The 25,703-nt window shown below is 46.7% G+C and overlaps 1 protein-coding gene across 6 annotated transcripts in view; it reads left to right on the top strand.

Moving 5' to 3' along the window:
• PATJ (PATJ crumbs cell polarity complex component) overlaps positions 1-25,703 on the top strand; it is a 1,201,300-nt gene that overhangs the window by 832,544 nt on the left and 343,053 nt on the right. For all 6 annotated transcript variants that reach the window (XM_069232550.1, XM_069232545.1, XM_069232547.1 and 3 more), the window contains one exon: positions 18,800-18,996. In XM_069232550.1, the coding sequence (XP_069088651.1) occupies positions 18,800-18,996 (197 nt within the window). The remainder of the gene's footprint in view (positions 1-18,799; positions 18,997-25,703) is intronic.

The following is a 25,703-nucleotide window of genomic DNA, read 5'->3' as shown; positions in this document are numbered from 1 at the left end:
TGTAGGGGGACCCTCATGTCAAGAAATCGCTGCACAGAGCCAGCTTTGATGATCGTCTTCTTCCTCAAGAAAGACACCACTGATATGGTGGAACCTTATCAGCTAAAGGCTCCACAGATACGGAGGAGTGATTGCACTGAAAACAAGATGAGGGTCAAATTGGAGGGGAAAACCTACATAACATTCCCAGCATGAATCAGGAAACAATGAAATGGCGCAGGATGATACCTTTACTGAAGGAGATAACGACCTGTCACCCAATTGCGCCTTGCAGCTGAAAGAGATGCACTCGCACACAGCCCGTAATCAAAGGCTCAAGACAAACTAGTAACAACGGTGAACATGTTTAGAAATTATATGAATTATGGCAATGCAAAAATGAGTTCAATATTGAGCTTCGCAATTGGCAGCAAGAAAAGAGGGATGCTTTCTGAGAGTACTACATTTTCTTTTCTTTGCCAGTTTGGTTCTAGGCCTTATGGGAACTGTATTATTTTCAGTTCTCACGACTGCTAATTAATTAAGCCATTATTATAACAGTTGTTCCAAAGACAATTATTTAAAGAAGACCTAGAAAATAGGTACTCACACACAAAGGTCCCTACTGACAAAAAAAAAAATGATGAAAAAGTACGAAAAAAAGATATTCAGTTTTAATGATTGGATTAATCATATTCGTAATCCTTATATGACAATTCCAACCGGTGACAGGGTACATGTGTGATGGCGCAATGCAAGTGAAATACAGTGAATAAATGTGCCTAAATATATACACTTGATTGTTATAAACAAGGGAAACCCATGGATAACAAGGGAGCTGGGGTTTGCATATAGTTATTAAAGAAACAATGGTCCCTAATAAAGGATGAAAAAATATATATATACGCATACTGGAGAACAGTCATACCCAAATGCACAGTCCAATCAACACAAGATATATTTTATTAGCGGTCGAATTACACAAAGAAATGTAAGTGGGAAAACATATTCAATAAGAACAGATTCAGACAAATTTGTGACAAAAAAAATATCTGATAAGTCACATGTAGCATGTAATTACTTGTATACCCTAGTTCCTTGCTATTTAGTTAAAGCAAGAAAAGCAAGCATAATAGGAGCCTCTAGTCTTGACACAAAGTTAGGCGCAGGGTTTTTATATAGTGATTGCAGGCTCTCTTGTATTAATTAACTCAATATTTTGCATCTGTCTTGTATGTCCACCTCCCAAATTTGTTCAACGAAGCGCCTTAAAACCTCTCCTAACCAATGTTTTCCAATCTGTGAAATGCTGGCTCAGCAGTTCTTCTACACTTCAGTTATTCTGTTTTCATAAGATAATGCTATCATTTGGATGATGTGGTCATTGTATCACATGTTCGTTTGAAATCACCCTGACCTTTCTTTTAAAGCTAACAAGAACGGTCTAAGTTGTTTCCATAAATAGTGATAGTTTTTTTTAAATAAAAAGCAGATTACATTGTTTGAAAGCACCTGTGTAACAACTTTGCAGACCTTTTAATATTTCTGTTTATATTCACGTCCTGTTCTCACCTCCTCTTCATCCGTTGTCATAGCAACATCTTGAAATGGCTTGGGAAATGGAGGGTAGCTGGTTGTCCAGTGTTTGCAGTGATTCTTCTCGGTCACATTGTGCTGACTCAATGCTAATTATAAACATTAATACATACGCAGCTGTTAGGCTTGCTTTTCTGAAACACCAAGCAAACCTGTGAGTCCTGGAAATCCATGAAGACCACAGTTAACGCCATTGGGTACTGAGTAATTGCGTGTGTTGAATCCAAGCATTTAGTTATGTGGAGTAAGCAGTTTGCTTCAGCACTGCAGTGCAATGAATCCATTAATGAGTTGCTCACTTGTAAAAAATGTATTCCCAATTTTGCCGCAGTTATTCGGGTGTACACTAATGAAGCTAGTTTTATGGCCCGTGAACAGAAAGAATGCTAGTCATGGTAAAATTTATCCAGTCACACTTAAAGTTAAACAGCATCAATATTGTTCTAAATACAAAATAATAGGGCAAGAGTCTGCTTAATTATTATAACTAGCTATTCCCAACGCTGGATATTTTTAAATTAGTTTTACCCATGCATTTATTTTTGTTTTGATCTCCTGCTTGTTTAGAAAAAGGGAACATTTGTGTAAATATTTACATGATTGTCTGTTTTATTTCATGCTCGACTATGGAATAAAAAGCATTTAGTGATGGCATTGACTGTCCTACTCGTGAAGTGCACCTTTTAATTTCCTAGGTTTGACCTTAGTCCCTTAAATTTCTGCGTCTGCATCTGCTCACCAACCAGAACACACAGGGCAGTTGTTAACGTGTTTAAATTATTCACTGCAGTGGGGCAGTGAGCAGAGGCTTTTTGCCTCAGTGGTGGGCTTTAACTCTGCTTCTTGCACCCCCACATATCAGTTGGTAGGACAGTGCAGAGTTACGGTTACTGCCTCTTGCTTCTGGGGCCTGTTTGTGCATTTGTAGTCCTTGACTCGCCTGATATAGCAGGGACACCAGCCGTCTGATATAGCAGGGACACCAGCCGCCTGATATAGCAGGGACACTAGCTATTGGCTGACAGTGGAATATAAATAACAATTTAAAGAGAAAGTTCCCCAAATATGAATTGTATTGAATATCTCACAGTACGGAGCCTCCCAATTATTTTATTTTTTAGGTCTGACCTACAAATATCTTTTGCTGTCTCACATGCCTCATTTTAAAGAGGAAAAAAAAGCATACATAAATGCACACATCCTGAGAGTTCAGCTCTCGTTAACATGTATTAGCTCTAGAATTATCACTGTTATCTCAGTAACAAGTTAAGCGATCAAAGGAAACAACTGATGTAATGAGCCATTTGCAGGTTTGCTGTACTGACTGTACGTACTTATACATGCATAGCTTAATCTTTGATGGAACCACATGCTACTAGCAGAATCAATCAGGTAGCGGCAACTTCTGGACAGTAGGAGGAGGAGCATGTCCCTCCAGAACTAACCCTCTCAACCCTCAGAGCTTGCTATGGGACCCCTGATTTCCTGCAGGGGTCTAGGGGGATAGGGTAGCCACATGGGCACTGGCCCTGCTTTTCCACAACAATGGATGTTAGAGGCAGACTGAGGTGCAGACTGAGCAAGACACAAGTGTGCTGGCCTGGGCAGCTAGGACACCTCATAGAAATGAACTAGAGAAGGGCAGTTGGGAGGCATCACAGAACTCTGATCCGGGGCCCGATAATGGCTTTTTCTCTATGCCTGTGGGACCCCATCCCTGGCACTTTGCGGCACGTCAGACCACCACAGGGCCTGCCAGAGCTCTGACCCACAGCTTGGTCAGAGTTTCCTAACCTGAGAAGGCAGTGGAGGGCATACCTGACCTGCAGGAACCTCTCCTGGGCACTTTGCAACACGGCAGGATGGGGGAAGGCAGCCTAGGGATGGTGGCTTCCATCTCAGGGTCAGACCCTGGTCTCAGTCAGAGCTTTCTATATCGGGCAGGCAGGGGAAGATACTCCTGGGTCTGTGGGACCCTGCCCTGGGCACTTTGTGCTGTGAACCAGAAAAGGGAGCCCAGGGCTGAAGGCCTTCACCCATGACCTATAAAAGCTTTGAGCTAGGTGCCCGAAAGAACTTAACCTGGGCAGGAAGGGGATGCCTTGTCTGGCCAGTGGGACCCCGTCCCATGTACCTTGGGACACAGCAGGCCAGATAGCAGAGCCCAGGGTCGTGGACTTCTACCAGGGCGTAGTCTGAGCTTCTCAACCAAGGTAGAGAGGGGATGCCTTTCTGGACCTGCTGGACCCTGTCCCTGGCACCTTGTGACCCAGCAGACCTGTGCATGGACCCCATGTCTCAGCGTTCAACCCCCAGAGCATGGTTTGTGATCTGTGCACACTAAGTGACAGAGGTTGACATCTAAGAGAGTGTATCCGGCCTCCTAGATCCACCAATTGGGTTCACCCCTGCAAAGAAAACTGGCAACTAAGTCCCCCATTTCACTATGGGAATTTGCTCCTTTAATGGTACAGGATTTCAAAGCTTTTTTACAGGAATAGGGAACCATTTCCCCTTTATTCTTCCAGTGTAACTGGGTATATTTATTTTTGAAGCATTCTACATATGTTAATTAGTGTTCATACATTTTAAATCAAAACATACTTAAATCCGACTGGGCTTTTATTTGAAACTGTGCTGCATGTGGTATTGACTGAAATATGGCTAGATTACTAGGGCACACCCAACTGATGTAGTTACAGTAGTGAACAGAAGTGTGGTATGGTAAGACCTATGGGCTCATTCTGAGTCATTTTGTAATCTCAAAATTCAGAGTTTATGTCTAAATCTGGAATACAAGTTATGCAGAAAAGCCCACACATCAGCTATTTTGTATCCTTGACATTGGGCTAGAAAAAGACTGACAAAATATCATCAGAGGAAAGTACTCAGAAAGAAGCAAATCATGATGACCATGTAATCCTTCAATATGAAATGGAAAACTCAAAATGATTTTGCAATCCCGCACACTAGAATAACCACCTCAGGCAGTCTGGGCAACACCGGGTGCTGCATTGATTTCCTGGGCCACTCATTAAGAGGCCCCAAGTGAAGCTGTAATAAACAATGTTTTATAAATCTTTGAAAATTTGCCAGATCATTTAAAGGTTACGGATGAGAAGAATTGATACATAGAGAGTAACATAATTCAATGTTTAGGGAAAGAAATAATGAAGATACTATCGAGGAGCATTGACAGGACAAAATGATGAATACGAACAGTGGATAAAGAAGTGGTGGATACAAGGGGAAAGGTTTCAGAGTAGAAATCACAGATCGGTGATGAAAATGAGGACATTGGTAGAATGCACAAGCTAGACCTTGTTTAGGAGTAGAAACATTTTGCTGAATAAAGTGGTTTCAAATTAGTGCCTGAAGAGGTAGGTAATTTTACTGCTCATTTCGAGGGGCTTTGTGGCATTTTATACCTGCATTAGAGTTAACTCTCCATAAAACTCATCTCTGCACCATTATAGTATTAGCTTTGTGATCCAAACCGTTGTTCTATCTCATTCATATGCCTGTAGAATTGTTTAGTCTTCTGATATGATTTTGTAGGTGAAAGAACATATTACCATTCTCTCTGCTTACCTCACGTTCATGAGACATCAGAATTATTACCTGTTCTCATCTGCCTCAATCTCTGTTCAGCTCTAAGTCTGTGCCTCAAATATTTGTTCAGTGTGGATTATTTGTAGCAAAGTATTTATGCATCTGGCAACTGTCTTGCTTCAGTAACACCTTCTGCCTAAAGTGATTGATCAGCATATTGTAGCAAGCCAACTGCACCTGTAACCCATTGATCTGATAGAGACTGCTAGCTGCAGATTTGTTAACTTTGAAACCCCCCAGGTGTCCGACTGGATCTGGAAACTTTTGCTTGAGCAATACCCCGTTCGGTTCCACATGGCATTATAGGCTTTGTTAGTGCCGAATGTAACATTGTGGTCACCTATATGGGCGCCACCCAGGCACGCAGATGTGAGTCCTTTTCTTTCTACACCAGTTAGCCCAGATCCGGAGATAGCTTACCCCGCTGTTGTTTTTTGACAAGCTTTTTTGACATTTTGTCAAGTATTTTTGTAAGTGTGTAGAGGATGACATCTAGAAAGGGAGGATTCAAGCTGTGTGGCGCCTTTCATAGTGCCATGTCAGTTACGGACCCTCACCTTGTCTGCCTATGGTGTCTTGAGCGTCACCACATCTCAAAGTCGTTCTTGGACTGCTGGTCCATGGCACTGAAGGCTTTGAGGGAGCAGTCCCTGAAGCTGCTTGCAGCACAGCAGTCTATGCTATCCAGCAGGACTCCTCCGAAGTCACGATCCCAGTCGAGGAGAAGGTCGCAGGACAGCTCCAGGAGCCCCAAGTCCTCCTGTTCCCACTCGAGGTCCTTGGGACACTCCGGAAAGAGACTCAAAAAGAAGAAATCTAAGTGAACTTCGTCTTCACCTAGTCAGTCAACACAACAAGTTCGGAACATCGGCTTTCCAAGCATGATTCCACAGAATCGATGCCAGGTCTGACTCGGCATCTCCCTCAATTACCAGGAGCCAGGGCAACCCCCTGTAGGGAAATGCCTCCCTTGGCATGGTTACCCCCTAACTTTTTGCCTTTTGTTGATGGCAGTTATGATTGAAAGTGTGCTCGGATCCTGCTAACCAGGCCCCAGCACCAGTGCTCTTCCCCTAAACTGTACATTTGTTCCCACAATTGGCACAGCCCTGGCACACAGATAAGTCCCTTGTAACTGGTACCCCTGGTACCAAGGGCCCTGTGGCCAGGGAAGAGCTGCAGCATGTATTATGCCACCATGGGGATCCCTCACTCAGCACATGCACACTGCCTCACAGCTTGTGTGTGCTGGTGGGGAGAAAAAGACTAAGTTGACATGGCACCCCCCCTCAGAGTGCTATGCCCTCAACATTCTGCCTGTGGCATAGATAAGTCACCCCTCTAGCAGGCTTTACAGCCCCAAGGCAGGGTGCACTGTACCACATCTGAGGGCATAGTTACATGGGCACTATGCCCCTACAGTGTCTAAGCCAAACCTTAGACATTGTAAGTGCAGGGTAGCCATAACGAGTATATGGTCTGGGAGTCTGTCAATTACGAACTCCACAGTTCCATAATGGCTACACTGAAATCTGGGAAGTTTAGTATCAAACGTCTCAGCACAATAAATCCACACTGATGCCAGTGTGGGATTTATTGAAAAATGCACACAGAGGGCATCTTAGAGATGCCCCCTGTATACCAGTCCAATTCCTAGTGTTAGGCTGACCAGTTCCTGCCAGCCTGCCACAACCAGACGGATTTCTGGCCACATGAGGTGAGTGACTTTGTCACTCTGTGGCCAGGAACAAAGCCTGCACTGGGTGGAGGTGCTTCTCACCTCCCCCTGCAGGAACTGTAACACCTGGCGGTGAGGCTCAAAGGCTCATGCCTGTTGTTACAGCGCCCCAGGGCATCCCAGCTAGTGGAGATGCCCTCCCCTCTGGACACAGCCCCACTTTGGCGGCAAGTCCGGAGGAGATAATGAGAAAAACAAGGAGGAGTCACCCACCAGTCATGACAGCCCCTAAGGTGTCCTGAGCTGAGGTGACCCCTGCCTTAAGAAATCCTCCATCTTGGTTTTGGAGGATTCCCCCAATGGGAATAGGGGTGTGCACCCCTCCCCTCAGGGAGGAGGCACAAAGAGGGTGTAGCCACCCTCCAGGACAGTAGCCATTGGCTACTGCCCCCCAGACCTAAACGCACCCCTAAATTTAGTATTTAGGGGCAACCCTGAACCCAGGAAATCAGATTCCTGCAACCTACAACAAGAAGAAAGACAGCTGACCTGAAGCCCCGCAGAGACAATGGAAACGACAACTGACTTGGCCCCAGTCCTACCAAACCTGTCTTCAGACTCAAAGAACCTGCACAGCGACGCATCCAGCAGGACCAGTGACCTCTGACGACTCAGAGGACTTTCCTGCACCCAAAGGACCAAGAACCTCCAGAGGACACCGGCTCTGTCCAGAAACGACTACAAAACAGCAACAAGAAACCAACTTTAAAGAGACTCTAACTTCCGCCAGAAGCGTGAGTCTTCACACTCTGCACCCGACACCCCCGGGTCGAGTTTGGAGAAACCAACACTGCAGAGAGGACTCCAAGGCGACTCCAACGACGTGGACACCCTGAGTTGACCTCCCTGCACCCCCACAGCGATGCCTGCAGAGAGGATCCAGAGGCTCCCCCTGACCGCGACTGCCTGGTAACAAAGGAACCAGACGCCTGGACCAAGCACTGCACCCGCAGCCCCCAGGACCGAGAGAAACTACCTACCAGTGCAGGAGTGACCAGCTGACAGACCTCATCCTAGCCCAGTTAGTGACTGGCCCGAGAAGCCCCCCTGTGCCCTGCCTGCATCACCAGAGTGACCCCCAGGTCCCTCAATTGTTTTCAGTACAAAACCTGACGCCTGCTTTGCACACTGCACCCTGCCGCCCCTGTGCTGCTTAAGGTTGTGTTTTGTGTGCTTGTGTGTGTCCCACCCAGTGCTCTACAATACCCCCCTGGTCTGCTCCCTGAGGACGCAGGTACTTACCTGCCAGTAGACTGGAACCGGAGCACCCCTGTTCTCCATAGGCGCCTGTGTGTTTTGGGCCCTCCTTTGACCTCTGCACCTGACCGGCCCTGTGTTGCTGGTGCTGTGGCTTTGGGGTTGCCTTGAACCCCCAGCAGTGGGCTGCCTATGCCCAGGAGACTAACTGTGTAAGTGCTTTACTTACCTGGGAAACTAAAGATTACTTACCTCCCCCAGGAACTGTTGATTTTTGCACAGTGTCCACTTTTAAAATAGCTATTTGCAATTTTTACCAAACCTGTTTGTGCTACTGTTTTCAATCAAAGTTCTATACTTACCTGTGTGAAGTACCTTACAATTTATGTACTTACCTAAAATTTGAATCTTGTGGTTCTAAAAATAAATTAAGACAATATATCTTTCTATATAAAAACATATTGGTCTGGAGTTCAGTCTTTGAGTGTGTATTCTCATTTATTGCCTATGTGTGTACAACAAATGCTTAACACTACCCTCTGATAAGCCTACTGCTCGACCACACTACCACAAAATAGAGCATTAGTATTATCTAATTTTGCCACTATCAGCCTCTAAGGGGAACCCTTAGACTCTGTGCGCACTATCTCTGACTTTGAGATAGTATATACAGAGCCACCTTCGTACAACAATCCAAAGCCAACTACTCCCATAGTGCCAGATTGATGCCTGAACATTATTTTCAACAGCCAGGCAAGGGAGAAAATTGGGAGGGGTAACTGAACCCTTTAGAACACCAGTTAGAGAGACCCCTGGACTGGTATGAGGAAGTAGGAGAGGCCAGTGGACTGGACACCTCTTCAGACACTGGCCTTCTCTCTCCCCCACTGTGGCTGTAGAGGAGGGAGCTTTGTATGCAGTGGTGGTGTGTAGCGCAGCGGAAGTCCTCGAGCTTGATTTGCCCTGGGTGGCTGTTGAGAAAAACCTCTTGACTGAAATGCTTCAGCCTGGAGCTTGTACTTCCGAAGCTCTCTGGCCTTTATTGAGGCACTTAGTGACATCCTGCTGGGAATTTGGTCCAACCCCAGCATAGGGTTTCTGTAAATAGGACGATTGCCCGCCACCTGGCATTTAGGTCGGTGACCACCTCATCCTTATTGGGCCATTTCTCGAACATCTTATGGGATACAGTTGCACAAATGCTGCTACAGGTCCCTGAGGATGCCAGGGCCATCCTCTCCCAAGCAGTAAAAGACAGGAGAGATGCGACAAAGTTCACCATTAGGTGTGGCCTGGATACGACTGACTCGATGGGCAGAGTGGTTTCAGTGACAGTGGCCTTACAGCGCCATGTCTGGCTGAGAACAACTGACTTTTGGGGGGATGTCCAGGCAAACCTTATGGACATGCACTTTGATGGGACTCGCTTGTTTGGCGAGAAGGCAGACTCTGCTCTGGAGTGCTTTATGGGCTCTCGGGCTATGGCCAAGACTTTGGGCCTCTCAGTGACCCCTCGACCACAGTCTACCTCCTGCCCCTTTTGTGCCAATGGAAGGAGCGTACCACCGCGCCAGCTCTATGCCAGCCACTGTTCTGTGCAAGCTCCCCATTCTGTGCGGGGATGTGGATGTGTCTTCAAACCTAGAGGGTCTGTAAGCCAGAAGTTGTCCGCCACCCACCCTGTGGTAGCTGCACCCTCCAAGTCCTCCTAGTTTGATTCTGCACGACCATGCTTGTCCAGTTGGAGGGAGAATTTCGGCTTATCTATAAATATGTGAGTGAACTGTGTGAATTCATATATGTCCGACTGAAGCATCAAGGCAGTATTTTAGTCTTTGCAGGTGTGGGTTTGGTTTTAAGATGTCTGGTACCCAGGCTGCGTACTGACATTACACTTTATAGGCTGCTGAGGCTCCAGAACACCAACCATTAGAGGTGGCATCCCTTTAGGCCACCCAATGCTGAATCATTAGTTTGAAGACTCAGCAAGCTTTCATACACTATCGCAAACCTGTCAGACATGGGGCCCACTAAATGAACAGTCCAGCGAACCACAGGATCACAGCCACCACTCTTTGAAGTGCTTGAAATGGATGACTAATCAGTGACAAATTCAGAAAGTGACAGTTTACTAATCAGTGCAGGATCCTGCGTAAAGTGTATGAAGCCCTACTCTGAGCTGTCTCAGTCCAAGTTAAGCCCCTCCATTACTCTTCCAGCCCCTTGCCCAGTGTGTTTCATGTGTCATTTAGCAAGTTGACTATGCTTTGTTTAACTGGGGTGTTAGAAATGGGGGCTCTAGTTAGCAATCGGGTTGCACCCTGTCCAAGTAGGGACCCTCACTCTAGTCCGGATAAGGGCGATACCCGCTCAGATAGCCCCTGCTTATCCCCTTGGTACCTTGGCACGAGCAGTCAGGCTTATCTCAGAAGCAATGTGTAAAGCATTTGAACATAACACACAGTAACACAGTGAAAACACCACGCTAGTTTTAGAAATATAGCCAATATTTATCTATGTAAAACAAGACCAAATACAGTAAGAATCCACCATACAGTAATAAAAATATGAATCCTGCAAAAAGTTACTCAAAAATGCAGTTCCTTAAAGTGAGTAGCTCCACCTGGGGCTATCACTGTGTCGTGATCAACAAAACCAACAGTTCAGGCTGGCCGCAGCATCGCGGGCCAGCTACACTGTTGGGAACACCCTGCAAACAGTACCTTGGATTTGTAGGGTGTCGTGATCTTCGTGGTGAGCTCAGGAAAGCGGCGTCACTGACGTTGCGGTGTCGGCTCCAGAGTCGGTGCAGAAGTCATCGGGCCCTCGAAGTCACACGTGTTGCAGATCGAACTCCGGGCTGATGAAGTCAGGACCGCTGGCGTGGATGGCGTCGGGGCTGCGGTGCGAAGCAGGACGATGCGATGTGCGGTACCAATAGGTCACTGTGCAGGCAGTGGCTCAGTGACGGCGTCCAGCGGCGTTGGTGAGACCAGGGCTGTGGGGTGAAGTGAGGCGGTGCAACGTGCGGTGTACAGAGGTCATGGTGCAGGCAGCGGTGTTGACGTTGCAGAAGCGCTGTCGTCTGTAGGGCCAAGCCAGCAGTGCGAGATAGTGCTTCGTTACCTTCACTAGTGGTGTCCACAGGCAACGGTGCAGGCAGGATGCCTGGTGACGACACTAGTCGATGGTGCTGGTGTCGGTGGACCGGGGCTGTAGTGTGGGACAGGGCTGTGCTTCGTGTTCCTCACGAGCAGTGTCCACAGGCCACGGTGCAGGCAGCGGCGCCGGTGTCAGCAGGAGCGTCGTTGTCAGGAAGGCCCAGGCTGTGGTGTGAGCAGGCGATGCCGGAGTGCAGAGCCCACAGGTTGCCGTTCGAGCAGCGGCCCGGTAAAGTCGTCTGATAACGACGTCGGTGATATCAGGGTTGCGGTGCGAAGCAGGGCAATGCGACTCCGTGTGGCGTCGGCAGGTCACGGTGCAGGCCAGCGGTGTCATAGGCGTGTCGTCATGGTGGTTTCTCCTCTTGAACAGCACAAAACACACAGTTCCCCGTGCTGCAGGTTGAGGAAACTGAAGTCTTTGGTGTCCTTGAGACTTCCAACAAGAGGCAAGCTCTACTCCAAGCCCTTGGCGAATTTTCTCAAGCAGGACACACAGCAAAGTTCACCCTTTGCACTCTTTTCAGGCAGAAGCAGCAACTGCAGGCCAGTTCAGCAAAGCAGCACAGCAAAGGGATAGTACTCCTCCTCCAGCTCTTCAGCTCTTCTCCTTGGCAGAGATTCCTCTTGATTTTAGAAAGATTCTAAAAGTCTGGGGTTTTGGGTCTTCCTCTTATACTCCTATCTGCTTTTGAAGTTGGCAAACTTCAGAGCAAAGTCTCAAGTGTTTGACAGATCCTTCCTTGTCCAGGCCAGGACCCAGACACACACCTGGGGGCCGGAGACTGCATTGTGTGAGGGCACGCACAGTCCTTTCAGGTGTGAATGACAACTCCTCCCTCCCCTCTAGCTCAGATGGCTCATCAGGATATGCAAGCTACACCCCTGCCCCCTTTGTGTCACTGTCTAGAGAGGTGCAAAACAGCCCAACAGTGAAACTGACCCAGATAGACAGTCCACAAACAGGCAGAGTCACAGAATGCTTTAAGCAAGAAAATGCCTACTTTCTAAAAGTGGCATTTTCAAGCAGAAAATTTAAAAACCAACTTAAATAAAAGATGTATTTTTAAATTGTGAGTTCAGACACCCTAAACTCCAAATTTTTATCTGGTCTCAAGGGGAATCTGCGCCTTAAGGATATTTAAAGGCAGCCTCCATGTTTCTCTATGAGAGAGATAGGCCTTGCACAGTGAAAACCGAATTTGGCAGTATTTCATTGTTAGGACATATAAAACACACTAGTATATGTCCTACCTTAAACATACACTGCACTGAGCCCCTCGGGCTACATAGGGCTTACCTTAGGGGTGCCTTACATGTGATAAAAGGGAAGGTTTAGACCTGGCAAGTGGGTACACTTGCCAAGCCGAATTGGCAGTTTAAACTGCACACACAGACACTGCAGTGGCAGGTCAGAGCCAGGTTTACAGGGCTAGTAATGTGGGTGGTACAACCAGTGCTGCAGGCCCACTAGTAGCATTTGATTTACAGGCCATTGGCACCTCTGGTGCATTTTTCCAGGGACTTACCAGTAAATCCAATATGTCAATTATGGATAAACCAGTCAACAGTACAATTTACACATAGAGCATAGGCACTTTAGCACTGTTTATCAGTGGTAAAGTGCCCAGAGTCCTAAAGCCTACAAAAAACTGGTCATAAAAATTAGGAGGGAGGAGACAAAAAGATTGGGGATGACCCTGCAAAAAGGGCCATGTGCAACATGGGGAAATTTCAATCATGGTTAACGCTGTCAGGTTCAGTGTGTGTGCTTGCCTGGGTCTTATCCAATCAGTTACCTGCTCAGAAGAATCCCGTTTTATTGTGTGTTTTCTGCTTTTATGCAGAGTGACTGACCATTGTTTTGCACTTGTTGCCTTCCACTAATCACTTGAGTGTGCACCCAAGCTTCCCTTATTTTCCCCTTGAAAGGTGGGTTTTCCTATTGTGCAGCTTAGTGCTAAACATTTTAGGAGTCTGTCATCCTGTTTTCCTACAAAGTGGTAACCATTCAGGGTCTAGGCAAACACAGTGGATAACAATTAATAAGGCACATAATTCCACATATTTAGGATTTCCATAGTGCAATCCATAACTATGCACCGTACTGGTAGTTCTAATGTCACATCGGTTGTGATTCACATTGGGGGCTCAACCTCAGCTTGACTTTTTCAGATTTAATCCATATAGTGCTGCCAGTCTCTGGACTCCAATGAAAAACACATTCTAAACACTGATGTGCATATCATACATTTGGATCTTAGCAGTGTGTGTGCTTCACTGGGGTCTTGGTTAAGAAGGGGGACGAGTAGAACGTGGGTCCTGATTTCTCTGTCCCACTGCAGCAATCCCCGGCCGCTCCTCAACACTAAATAGCCCACCCGATCCTACGGAGTCTCACCTTGAGGAGCAGAGACCTCTGGCGCACTCTGGCAGTGGGCACAAGATCTGGAGGAGCAGCATCTCTTGAGTCTGGCCTCAGCCCCGGGCACCCTGAGGAACTCATAATGACGACACCTGGGATCTGTCTAGGTTGCCTGTCGTCTGGTGCCCAGACCCAGAGTGACACAAAGTTTCCCACTGGCCCTGGAATACAGGCACTCTAGGCCGATCCAGTCAACTCGAGGGGCACTCTGACCTGCTGTGTCAGGAGCCCTGCAGCAGGCACGCCGCCACATTGTCATCCTCCACCAGCAGCAATAATTCTGGGGGTGTCTTGGCCGCGAGGGACCCAACACGACCTGCTTGGCTCGGGGGCCCGACCCTGAGGAGATCCAGTGGACTGTCGCTCCTAGTAAGCGCAGCACGCAGACCAGTGCTCCCTACCTTGCTAACCAAGTCTGACAGCACCTCCTGTCCAGCCGGCCATTCTTGGTGCACAGCGTCAGCCCACCAGAACCTTTTACGGACATCAAGCACTGATCTGAGCTCATGGGTCCCTGTGGCCTGAGGACGACGCATGGCGCACTATGGTCTGAGGAGGACGCACGCCGCACTACGGCTGCCTGTGAGTTTGGAGAACTGCACAGCGCTCCTGCAGGTATTGGCTCTTGGCTGGGACAGAGGGTCACCACATGCAACGCTGTGACTTGGTCGAGGGCATCCCTCTTTGGCGGAGAGGATGACACAGCTGGTACATTACTGCCCTTGCCACTCTCTTCCCATGCAGGGGAACGGCTACCTTCAGTTACCTTCTGAGGAGTTTTTGTAGCTCCTTGACATCACCTTTGCATGAATGAGGTCCCCTGCTAAATGAAGAGGTCCCTCTGGCCTGGTTTGGGCCCCTCCCTTCCCCAGAGGTCTGTGATTCTCATCTTTCCAGCACTGAAGGCTTCCTATTCACAGTGCTCATCCTGCCAGGTGTACACAGGGACCCACGGACTCTGCCTGTGATTCTTCTGCCCCAGCTCTGGGTGTGCCAGAGAGCTCTCTGCTATCTTATGCCCAGGTGCCACTCTTCCCTCACTGGGGCCCGACCGGGCAGGTGTCCCTTGCACCCTATAGTGGCTTTTGGACAATCCTATAATAAATTATGGCTGCTGCACGTAATAAGAAGGACCGCATCTTAACGGATATGCTGGTTAAACAACCAGGAGGCCAATTGGGGGAGGACCCCCCCCCATTCCGAACACACACCTGATGCAGTGGATTGCAACAGCCCAGTGACCAGTACTTTTCTGTAAGCCCTCTTTGCTTCCCTCAGAGAAGACTTGAAACCCATTGAGAGACCTGTCCAACGACCTGAAGGAAGTTCGCTGTGAGTTGGTAGACATTGGGGAGAGAGTATCACACCTAGAAGACCACGAGATGGGTAGAGGTGAGGACATCAAGCAACTGCAGCAGGAACTGATACAACTCTGCGACCAGCAGATTGACTTACAAGCCCACGCGAAAGACCTTGAAAATCGGTCACAGCGGAATAACATCCACATACGTGGGGCACCCACCAAGGCTGAGGAAGGTGACATTGTGACCTACATCATGGTCCTGTTTCTGCAGATCCTAGAGACACCCCCAGACAAGAACATCCAGCTCAACAGGGTCCACAGGGTAGGCTTCCCATAGCCCAAAAATGTCCTCTCATACCTAGAACACACTGGAGCTGACTTATGCCTCCTGCAGGAGATACATTTGCTCCCTGGGAATTGCTGCAGACTCAGGTCCTGGGCCTTCCCCCACTACCACTTCTCTTCTGCAGACACTAAAAAGCAGGAGTGGCCCTCCTGGTCTCATGCTTCCTTCTGGGGAAGAGGGTGGACAGGCTGGCCGAGATCAAGGGGCGACTGCTGGTACACAGAGTGCATATAGGGGACCACTCTTTTGTAGTAGGCTTCATCTACGCACCTAATGAGGGTCAGGAGGTATTAATTCGAAAGGCACTGGTAGAGGTCATAGCTAAAAAAGATAAGAAAAGTGCTCCTGGGTGGGGATCTGAAACTGGTGTTACATAATGAGCTGGACAGGTCAGCACAGACATATGGTAGGAACCCAGGGCCTCCTCACAGCCATAGAAATAGAACCTCGTTCCCACTCCGAACACACTGTGGTCTCCCTGGTCTTGGACCTCTCACCGCAGCAGCATACGTTTCGTCCATAACGAATGAAGGAAACCCTCCTTTAGCAGCCCCAGGTATTTGAACAGATCTCCCAAGCAATCTCAAACTACCTTGACCTCAATGATAGCACTGAGATTTCCATCCCTCTTCTGTGGAAGACTCTAAAAGCTGTGATCCAGGGAGAACTGATAGGGATCTCAGCAGCGGATAACAAACTTCTACGGCACAAGCATGACCAGCTGAGTCAACAGATGCTGAAGCTGGAAAGGATACACAGACGTACCTCACGTCTGGAGACCGCTGGAGGCTGCCCAAACACAGTTAGCGGGTTGAACATGGACAGAGTGGAAAATGCCTTGCTTATGCTGCGCCACTTCTTTTACGTGGGGGGAATAAGTGTGGGCGTCTGTTGGCTAACTGGCTTCGTGTCCAGTCACGGGCATCAGGGATGGAGTCCTTTCAAACGTCTGATGGCGCTCATATCATCGGGGGTGCCCCCATTACCTTGGCCTTCCATCAGTTCTACGGAACCCTATATTCTCACCAACCTCCTGATGTGGCTAGGCTGGCGCTTGTCTGCCCGATCAGAATGGAGGTCATATCTGCTATAGCTTGGTTACAGTCCCTCAAATCACCGGGACCGTATGGCTTCCCAGCCATGTTTTGCAACAAATTTTGCCCAGTCCTAACTCCTATTCTGACATGACTGTTGAATGCAGTCATATGCCTGAGAACAATTCCACTGTTCATGTTAGAGGCAGCTATCGTCGTTACCCCCAAACCAGAGAAAGACCATTGACAATGCGGGTCCTACAGACTGATATTTCTTCTGAATGTTGGCATTTAGATCCTTTCAAGCAACCTAGTTTCCTGTCTTAATATACTAATGCAAGGGTTGATTGACCCGGATCATTCGTGCTTCGTTCCCCACCGTCAGTGTGGTGATAATGCCAAACAAATCCTCCATCTTATCAATGAAGCTAAACACTCTAAAAGGGGTATAATGCCCCCTGGCCATAGATGCTGAGAAGGCGTTCAACCCCGTGCATTGGCCCTACACTTGCTCACTTTAGCTATGGGCCTCGTTTCCGATCCTGGATTCTCAGTAACTATAGTTGCCCCTCATTGACTGTGGTAGTCAACAGCCGGACTTCCTCCCCATTTCCCATCCATTGTGGGATGCAGCAGGGTGCCTACTGTTGCTCTTACCATCCGCTCTATACATCAAACCCTTCACCCAATAGGTCCAGGATAACCTGTGCATCAGTGGGGTCATTTTCTGTAGGGAGACGACCACCCTTGCGCTTTAAGCAGATGATATCATAATAGCATTGGACACTCCACAGACAGCTGTTCCTGCCTTTGTGGATGAAATGGAGACCTGCAGCAGGGTCGCAGGCTTCCGGATAAACATTCAAAAGTCGCAGGCCCTCAATCTTACGGACCCTCAGGCAATAGTGATGCTCTTCTCGCACCGGTTTTCAATAGCATCTCTAAAGATGACAATCCTACAGAGGATTCCGTTCCTGTTTCAGGTGTTACTGATTGAATCACACACCAGTGTGCTTCAATCCCTCCAGAACGAGATGTACTGCTTAGTCTGGGCTGAGGGATGCCACCAGATGAGCCGGACATTGAGACAACAGCCTTCCCTGAGAGGGCGGTTGCGGATCCCAAATCTTCTACAATATTACCATGCCACTCAGCTTCGATACTTGGTGCAGTGGTCCAGGGCAGCATCTGAAAAGCATTGGCTGTTTATGGACCAAGCAGTTGCGGGCACTTCCCTTTGGAAGACCCCATTCCTGGCATGTCGATTGAGACCACAGGGTCTTTACTCCTCCCTGGTCACTGGCACAGAATTGAAAGTGTGGGTCCGCATTGCATCCCGTAAAGGTCTTTCCATGTTCCCCTCCCCACAGACCCCCATAGTCGAAAATGCGGCTTTCATGCCAGGTCTGGATTCAATAACATTCCACCATTGGCCGGGGGCCAGCTGCCAGTCCATTGGACACCTGTTTGACTGTCTTTCGAGCAACTGCGGGACGACCGTGCATTCACAGCAACTGAGAGGATGCTTTATCTACAGATTAGACAATGGGTGATGCACCGAATGGTCTGCGAGGGAGATCAGCGACCCCTTACGTCTTTTGAGAAATGGCTCTCTAAAACATTGTTACTCATTGGTGTACCAACACACTCTTTACTGACCTGGGGTGGTTTCATCGACTTTGGCATATGCTAGGCTTGGAGAAGCTAATCCTGACCCTAAATAGTCATGGTGACACCTTTAGGGAACTTTGGAGCCCCTTCCTTGCCCTCCTTGCTAAAGAGTTCAGAGAGCTGACATGTCCCAAATACTTATGAATTTTGTGACTGACAGATAATTGCAATCCCCATTACCAGTATCTGTTACGTAAGGGGACCCACTGCTTTCACATTGTGCCTTCTCATATGACTTCTTCACTTTGAGTACCCCCAGGAGTGGGTGGGGTGGGGGCAGGGAGTTAATCTGTGGTTCTCAGTTATATACTGGAGAGCGCTGCTGCCTCCAGGTGTACCTATTTTCCATGTTTCCAGTAAATAACTTATCAAAAAAGAGATGTTAACCTAATGTGCTTCACTGAATGTCCACAAGTCACCATGTCACAAAAAGGGTCAGTGGTAATGGTGCACATAACACATTTTGCTTGATTGCCTACAGTCATAAATGCTTTCTGGTTTGAGTAGGCATGTTAGTATTTCATGAATCCTTGCTCTGTGTTACAGTTAACATGCGTGGTGTCAACCAGCATTTGTAAACGCTGTATCCTTAGCAAATATGTGCACTGATGATATACAGTACAAGTGCATTACTGTTCACCTTTTAAAATTAGTAATTTGAAATTCATCAAATGTCATTAATTTATTTGCAAAAAATGTATCCTCAGAATTATGTTCTCCTTTTTGTCTTTGTCTAGAAAAAATCCGGCAGCGATATGGAGACCTTCCTGGAGATCTTCACATTATTGAGATTGAAAAGGATAAAAATGGGCTTGGACTCAGCCTGGCTGGAAACAAGGACCGTTCACAAATGAGTATTTTCATAGTAGGCATCCATCCTGATGGGCCTGCTGCAAGGGATGGAAGGTTGCGTATTGGTGATGAGCTTTTAGAGGTAAATGTCAATATAATTGCTAGTCAAATATTGATGGACTTTTAAAGTTCCAAAAATGTAACACAATATTTTATAGTTTTTGTAATGGAATGAATTGGTAAATATTTGCAATAGAATGAATTCATGGTAGCATCTGCAGATTGTTAGAAGGATTAAAATGGTTTGCTTCACCATTATATAAGAATAAATGTGTGGATACATGGAAAGCAGCTAGAACTGTACTCTATCTTAATTCTGATCCTTAATTTATTTCTATCTGGCCCCTCAGATGAACCAGTAGTAGCTCAGTCCGCTCTGCATAAAATTATGTCATTGCCACTTTTTCCATGTATTCCAGTGCCTTGGTCCACATGGACCAGAATTAGTGTGGCCTTCAGTTTCAAATGAATATTTTGGATGAGTATATCCTGAAGAACAGTTTACCTGTGAATGATGAGAAGGCTAAGGCCCTCATTTTGAGTTTGGCGGTCATAAGACTGCCAAACCCGCGCTGGCGGTCTAACCATGCGGACCTAGCGGTAAAGACCGCCACGTTACGAGTTGTGAGGTTTGGCTAAAGTCAAACCACCACAACGCTGCCTGTCCCGCTGGTCTGGTCGAACTGCTGCGGCTGGCTGCACGCATCCACACAGACACCCCACTCACCTGCAGACATCCACACAGATACACTGACTCACTTGCAGACATCCACACAGACACCGCCACTCACTCGCACGCATCCATGCAGACACCCCCACTCACGTGCATGCATCCACACAGGCACCCCCACTCACTCGCAGACATCCACACTGACACCCCCACTCACTCACAGACATCCACAGACTCCCCCACTCACTCACAGACATCCACAGACGTCCCCACTCACTCAGACTTGCACACATGCATCCCAATACACACACACCTACTCACTCGCACCCTGACACCCCCCTCTGCATACATGCAGACACACACACCCTCCACGCACCCATACGTACAAACATGTACTCATGCACACCCATTCCGCTACACATACACACACACACCACACACACGCACCCAACACACCATGCCTCCCTTTTGGACGGTCCACTTACCTGTTTTGACGAGGTGGTCATCCGGGAGGGGATGGGTCCTGGCATCTGCCACCGCCAGCACTGCACAGGACACCGCTGCGCTGTATTACACATTGCAATACGGCAGGTGTAGTCCTGTTGGCGTGACAGTGCTGGCGGTGGAACCGCCTCTCTTCCTCCGTCGGCCACGCCAATGGGGTCGGATTTCTGCCCATAAACGGGCAGAAATCCATAGCAACTGCAAATATGGCAGTCTTCGGACGGCCAACACTGGTGGTCTGTTGGTGGGAGCAGCTTTGACGGTCTTGCAAAAAGGCCACCAAAGTGGTAATACAGACCTAAATGTTTTTTATTCTCAAAAAGGACTCCCTAATTTTAAATTTACATCCGTGGTACAAAACCTTTAAAGATTCTTGGTGTAGTGCCTATTCGTTGTGTCTTGAAATTCACATTTAAGTGCCCTGTTATTTCAAGCCTATAGTACCATGCAAGCCTTCATTATATTGTATTGATCATTTGGAGGGTGTAAACTGTGGATAATTGCTATTGGACAGGGTGGTGGTCTGAGTCAGAACTAAATGGTAAGTCTGAATAATTTGAATGTTTAGCTGCAGAGAGCTGTACAGCAACTTTGGTGCAGAGGTTGGAGTCAAGCCAAATAGACCTGCACTGTGTGTTGTAAGTGGTCTCTTTGAGCTGTGTAATACAGCTGTTTCCACTCCCTAAAGGTAGTTACCAAACCTTTGTTTGTTGGACTAGATTTCCAAGTATCGGTCCTCATCAGTTGAAGGTAAATTTTAATTTCATTGTGATGTGAAATGTAAATGTGGGCCTGGGAAAACTAGCTGTAAAATAAGTATTGTAGGCAGTTATCACACAAGTAACCTTGTAGAAGAGTAGGCATAGACAGTCTTTGCAGAAAACCTCGATTAGTTTCCCCTTAACCCCTTTGCTGCCAGGCCTTTTCCCCTCCTGTGCCAAGCCTTTTTTTGGCTATTTGGGTTAGTTTGCGCTTAGGCCCTCATACCTTTTTGTCCACATAAGCTATCCATCCCAAATTTGCATCCTGTTTTTCCCAACATCCCAGGGTTTCTAAAGGTACCAAGAGTATGTGGGTTCCCCTGGAGGAGACCAAGAAATTAGCCAAAATACAGCTAAAATTTGTTTTTTGGGGGGGGAAGATGGGGGGAAAAAGTGCTGCAGAAGAAAGCATGTGTTTTTTCCCTTGCAAATGGCATCAACAAAGGATTTGCGGTGCTAAAATCACCATCCTCCCAGCTCTGAATTCAGCAATGTAGGACCCTTTAAGGTTTTCCTACAGGAAGTAACAGCTGGAATAAAAAAATATTGCAATTGAGTTTAAAAAAACAGTGATTTCTGTCCATGTTTGCTTCTGTAACTTTTTCCAGCTATGTCAGATTTTTTAAAGCAATATATTGTTATGTCTGCTAGACCCTTCTGGTTCCGGGGATATATAGAGCTTGTAGGTTCATCAAGAACCCTATGTACCCATAGCCAATAAATGAGCTGCACTTTGCAATGGGGTTTCATTGTATAGCAGGTATACAGCAATTCATTTGGTAAAATATAAAGAGTGAAAAATAGGTATCAAGGAACCTTTGTATTTCTAAAATGGGCACAAGATGAGGTGTTAAGAAGCAGTGTTTTTTCACACATGTCTGAACTGGGGGATCCCAATACTAGCATATGTGTATTACAGGGAGTTTCTCAAATAGTCTTCTTTCTTACTCTCTGTCTTACATTTGGAAGGAAAAAATTTAGAGAAAGACAATGGACAATAACCCTTACTCTTCTATTCTGTGTTCCCCCAAGTCTCCAGATAAAAATGGTACCTCACTTCTGTGGGTAGGCCTAGTGCCCGCGACAGGAAACACCCCAAAATGCAACATGGACACATCAAATTTTTTATTTGAAAACTGACGTGTTTTTTGTAAAGTGCCTAGCTGTGGATTTTGGCCTCTAGCTCAGCCGGCACCTAAGAAAACCTGCCAACCCTGTGCATTTTTTAAAACTAGACACCTAGGGGAACCTAGGATGGGGTAATTTGTGGCACTTTCACCAAGTTATGTTTCCCAGAATCCTTTGCAAACCTCAACATTTGGCAAAAAACACTTTTTCCTCACACTTTGGTGATGGAAAGAGCTGGAGTCTGAGAGGAGCCACAGCTCTTCTCCCACTCAGCATCCCCCATATCTCCCGAGAAAAAATGGTACCTCACTTGTGTGGGTATGCCTAGTGGCCACGACAGGGAAGGGTCCAAAACACAAATGGATACATTAAAATTATCTATTGCAAAACTAACTGTTTTTGCAAGGGGACCACCTGCGTTTTTGGTCTGTGTAGATTCACCTCACTGGCACAAATTTCCCACCAACCAACGTTCCCCTCGGTCTCCCCGTAAAGATGATACCTCACTTGTGTAGGTGGGCCAAGTGCCTGTGACAGGGAAGGGCCAAAAACATGTCAAAATTGAGAGGGAACTAAAGTGGGCCCAAAAGGGCAGTTTGGAAAAAAGTGTTTTTAGGCTGAAAAGTGGGGCAGAATTTTTATCGGTAAGGATGCGACAATGCTGGGTGGTAGGAATTATGTGGATTCCTGCGGATCCTGGAAGGTTTCATCACAAAAATGTAGGGAAAATTAGTGATTTAAAGGAAAGTTGGAAGTTTCCATGGCATTGTGGGTAAGAAAATGGTGTGGGGTGCATGTGAAGCACACCACCCTGGACTCACATAGATGTATAGTTTTCAGATTTGTCTAGGTCTGGTAGATTTTTCTAGGTGGCAGCGTCCCAGGATCCAAAAAGTGCAGATGCTCACCATTCCAAGTGGGACGATATTAGGAGTTAGACCAGCCCTCCTGGCCCACATGTAAAATCCATATCCAAAATAATCAAATGTTCTCTTGCTTGCTATTGGGATAGGATCCTTTAGTTTTCAGGTGGGGGCTGAAAGACTGTTACCCATACTGGTTGGCAGCCCCCACCCCTCTATTTTTTTGTTTTTGTTTTAGTTCCCTGGTAACTAGTAGGCTTTCTGCTCCCCCGTGGAGTGGATCAGGGGTAATTACCCAATCTGCCCACCGGTGGGCAGAACAACTTTATCCCCATTTATTTGGGGTGGGAGTAGGACCATACCCCCACCCTCTTTTTAAAAAAAAAAAAATCTGCCTTGGTGTCTAGTGGGCTTTCTGCCCCTCTTGGGAGCAGAAGGACCTTTTACAAATAGGCCGATCTGGCCCCAAGGGGGGCAGAAATCGCCAATAGTAATGTGCCCCCATGGGGAGCGACCCTTGCCCAAGGGGCTTCCCCCCCCCCCCCCCCAATTAAACACACACACACAACTCTATTCCTGATGCCTAATAGAAATAGGCTGATCTGCCCCCAAGGGTGGACGAAATGGGCTAAAATAATATGCCCCCATGGGGAATGGCCCTTGCCCAAGGGGCCGCTCCCCTTATGTAAAATATTAAAAATAAAAAATAATGCCTGGTGTCTAGCGGTTTCTACCTCCCTTGGGGGAAGATTGGCCTAATAAAAGTAGGCCGATCTGCCCCCAAGGAGGGGGGCAGAAATGGCCTAATATATCATGCCCCTCTGGGGAATGACTCTTGCCTAAGGGGTCACTACCCTTATGTAATTTAAAAAAAAAAAAATAATCCCTGGTGTCTAGTGGTTTCTGCCCCCCTTGGAGGCAGATTGGCTGAATAAAAATAGGCCGATCTGCTGGCCTAAAATAATATTGCCCCCAGGGGAGCGACCCTTGCCTAAGGGGCCTCTCCTCTCCTGTAAAAACAAAAAAAAACAAAAAATTATCTCTTGTGTCTACAGGTTTCTGCTCCCCTTGGGGGTAGGTGAACCTAATTAAAATAGGCTGATATGCCCCCAATGGTGGTAGAAATGGCCTAAATAAAAATGCCCCTCTTGGGGAGCGACCCTTGCCTAAACAAAACAAAAAAAAACTTCTTGGTGTCTAGTGTGCATTCCTGCACCACGATCACACTCAGAGAGACATGATAAGGAAAGGAAACTTCCCCAACCTGCCTCAGTCTCTCCAACTTCCCCTTCCCCTATCCCGAGGAGAAACTAATCAGTTTCTCTCTCAGACGCGCTGGGAGCCAGGCAACCTCTGATGAGGTCAGTGCGCAGTTGTGCGCTGACGTCATCTGATGTCACTGTGGAGGGTCGGGGGAGTCAGGTGGCAGCGGAAGTGATTCCCCTGCCATCCCTGCCCGGGGGCGACCCATGAGGCTAGCACTCCCCCATGGGCCAGGTGGAGGATGTAACGGTTACGTCCTTGGCACAGCAGCGCTGCAGCCGAGGACGTAACCGTTAGGTCTGTGGCGCCGAAGGGGTTACATTGGAAATCTTTTAATAATGTTATGAAAGACAGATATGGAACCTTCCCAGGCTCGCTGAATATTTCAGGGTTAACTCGACATCTTTCCAAGCCAGATATTTACAGATGCCTGTGGTAGAGCTCATTAAGGAATCCGTTTTATTAGACCAGTTTTCTTGCACACCTTCATTTGACGCACAAAAGTGTTTTTGGCTGTTGATTAACAGTCTTGAATCCACAATGTCATATGAAATTGCAAGATTTTTGTTCATGACAGAGAAAGCATGTTTTCTTGGATGAATGACATAAGGGTGTTAATTGAATGTGTTATTTGTAGACGAAAAGCTTTGCATGGAATATCATTTAAAGTTGTAGATGGATGTACATATATAATAAGCTATTACTTCTTTTTAATGTAAATGAAGTAAATGAAGTATGTGAATTATACATTGTAAATACCTGCGCCTTTACAGCACATGCTTTCAGAAAGACATGCAGGTGAAAATAGTACGTTTTAGAGAACTCAAAATCCTAATTACTTGAAAATGAATATTAGATTCAATTTGACATGTGTAATTTGGTTAATGATATGTGTTGGTCAGGTGTTATTTGTAGGTTCTTTTAAGTGTATGCAGGAAAAAAGTAATGTTTTTTTATGATGGCAACATGGGTGGAATTTGCATTACATTGTCAAGGCCTGGTGAGATAATTAATGATGAGCATTAGGAATTAATTATATTTTCTTTGATTTGCACATGCACACACAACATAAGGCAATGTGGTTAATAATTTACAGTAGTAGTTTTACCCCAGGTTGACTAGGCATCTACAAGAAAACATGAGTTATGTGAGGATTTTCAGTGCTTGAGGCAAAACAGAATTGTCCTGGAATAAATACAAACAGAAACTTTAAATATCCATACATGGTTCATGGTCCTCTCCTCACCTATGTTTTGAAATTTCCTACAGAGTCTGTTTGGTCAGCGGTAATCTAGAATAAATAAATGCATCCACTTGGAGAATAGATCAGAATGGTTTGTCTCCATTCTTTACTATATGCAGGACACTCCTTTATATCATTTAAATCGTCTATGGATGTAAGTCATCAGAAGAAGGGTTGCCTGTTTGAGGCCTTAATGAAGGTTAGTCTACTCCACAGGAGGCTGAATGTTACAAATGTTTCTTTGAAGTTGACTGATCAAAAAACACACTTATATTTCTCCTAAAAATACAGTCTTTTATTTCTTAAGCATAAAATTCAAGCTAGTTCATAGTTTAATTCACAAACTAATAGCAAACA

The sequence above is a fragment of the Pleurodeles waltl genome, chromosome 4_2, assembly GCF_031143425.1.
Source record: "Pleurodeles waltl isolate 20211129_DDA chromosome 4_2, aPleWal1.hap1.20221129, whole genome shotgun sequence".
In the NCBI taxonomy this organism is placed as follows: Eukaryota; Metazoa; Chordata; class Amphibia; order Caudata; family Salamandridae; genus Pleurodeles; species Pleurodeles waltl.
The sequence above is the reverse complement of the archived record's forward strand: the minus strand, read 5'-3'. Positions and strand labels throughout refer to the sequence as shown.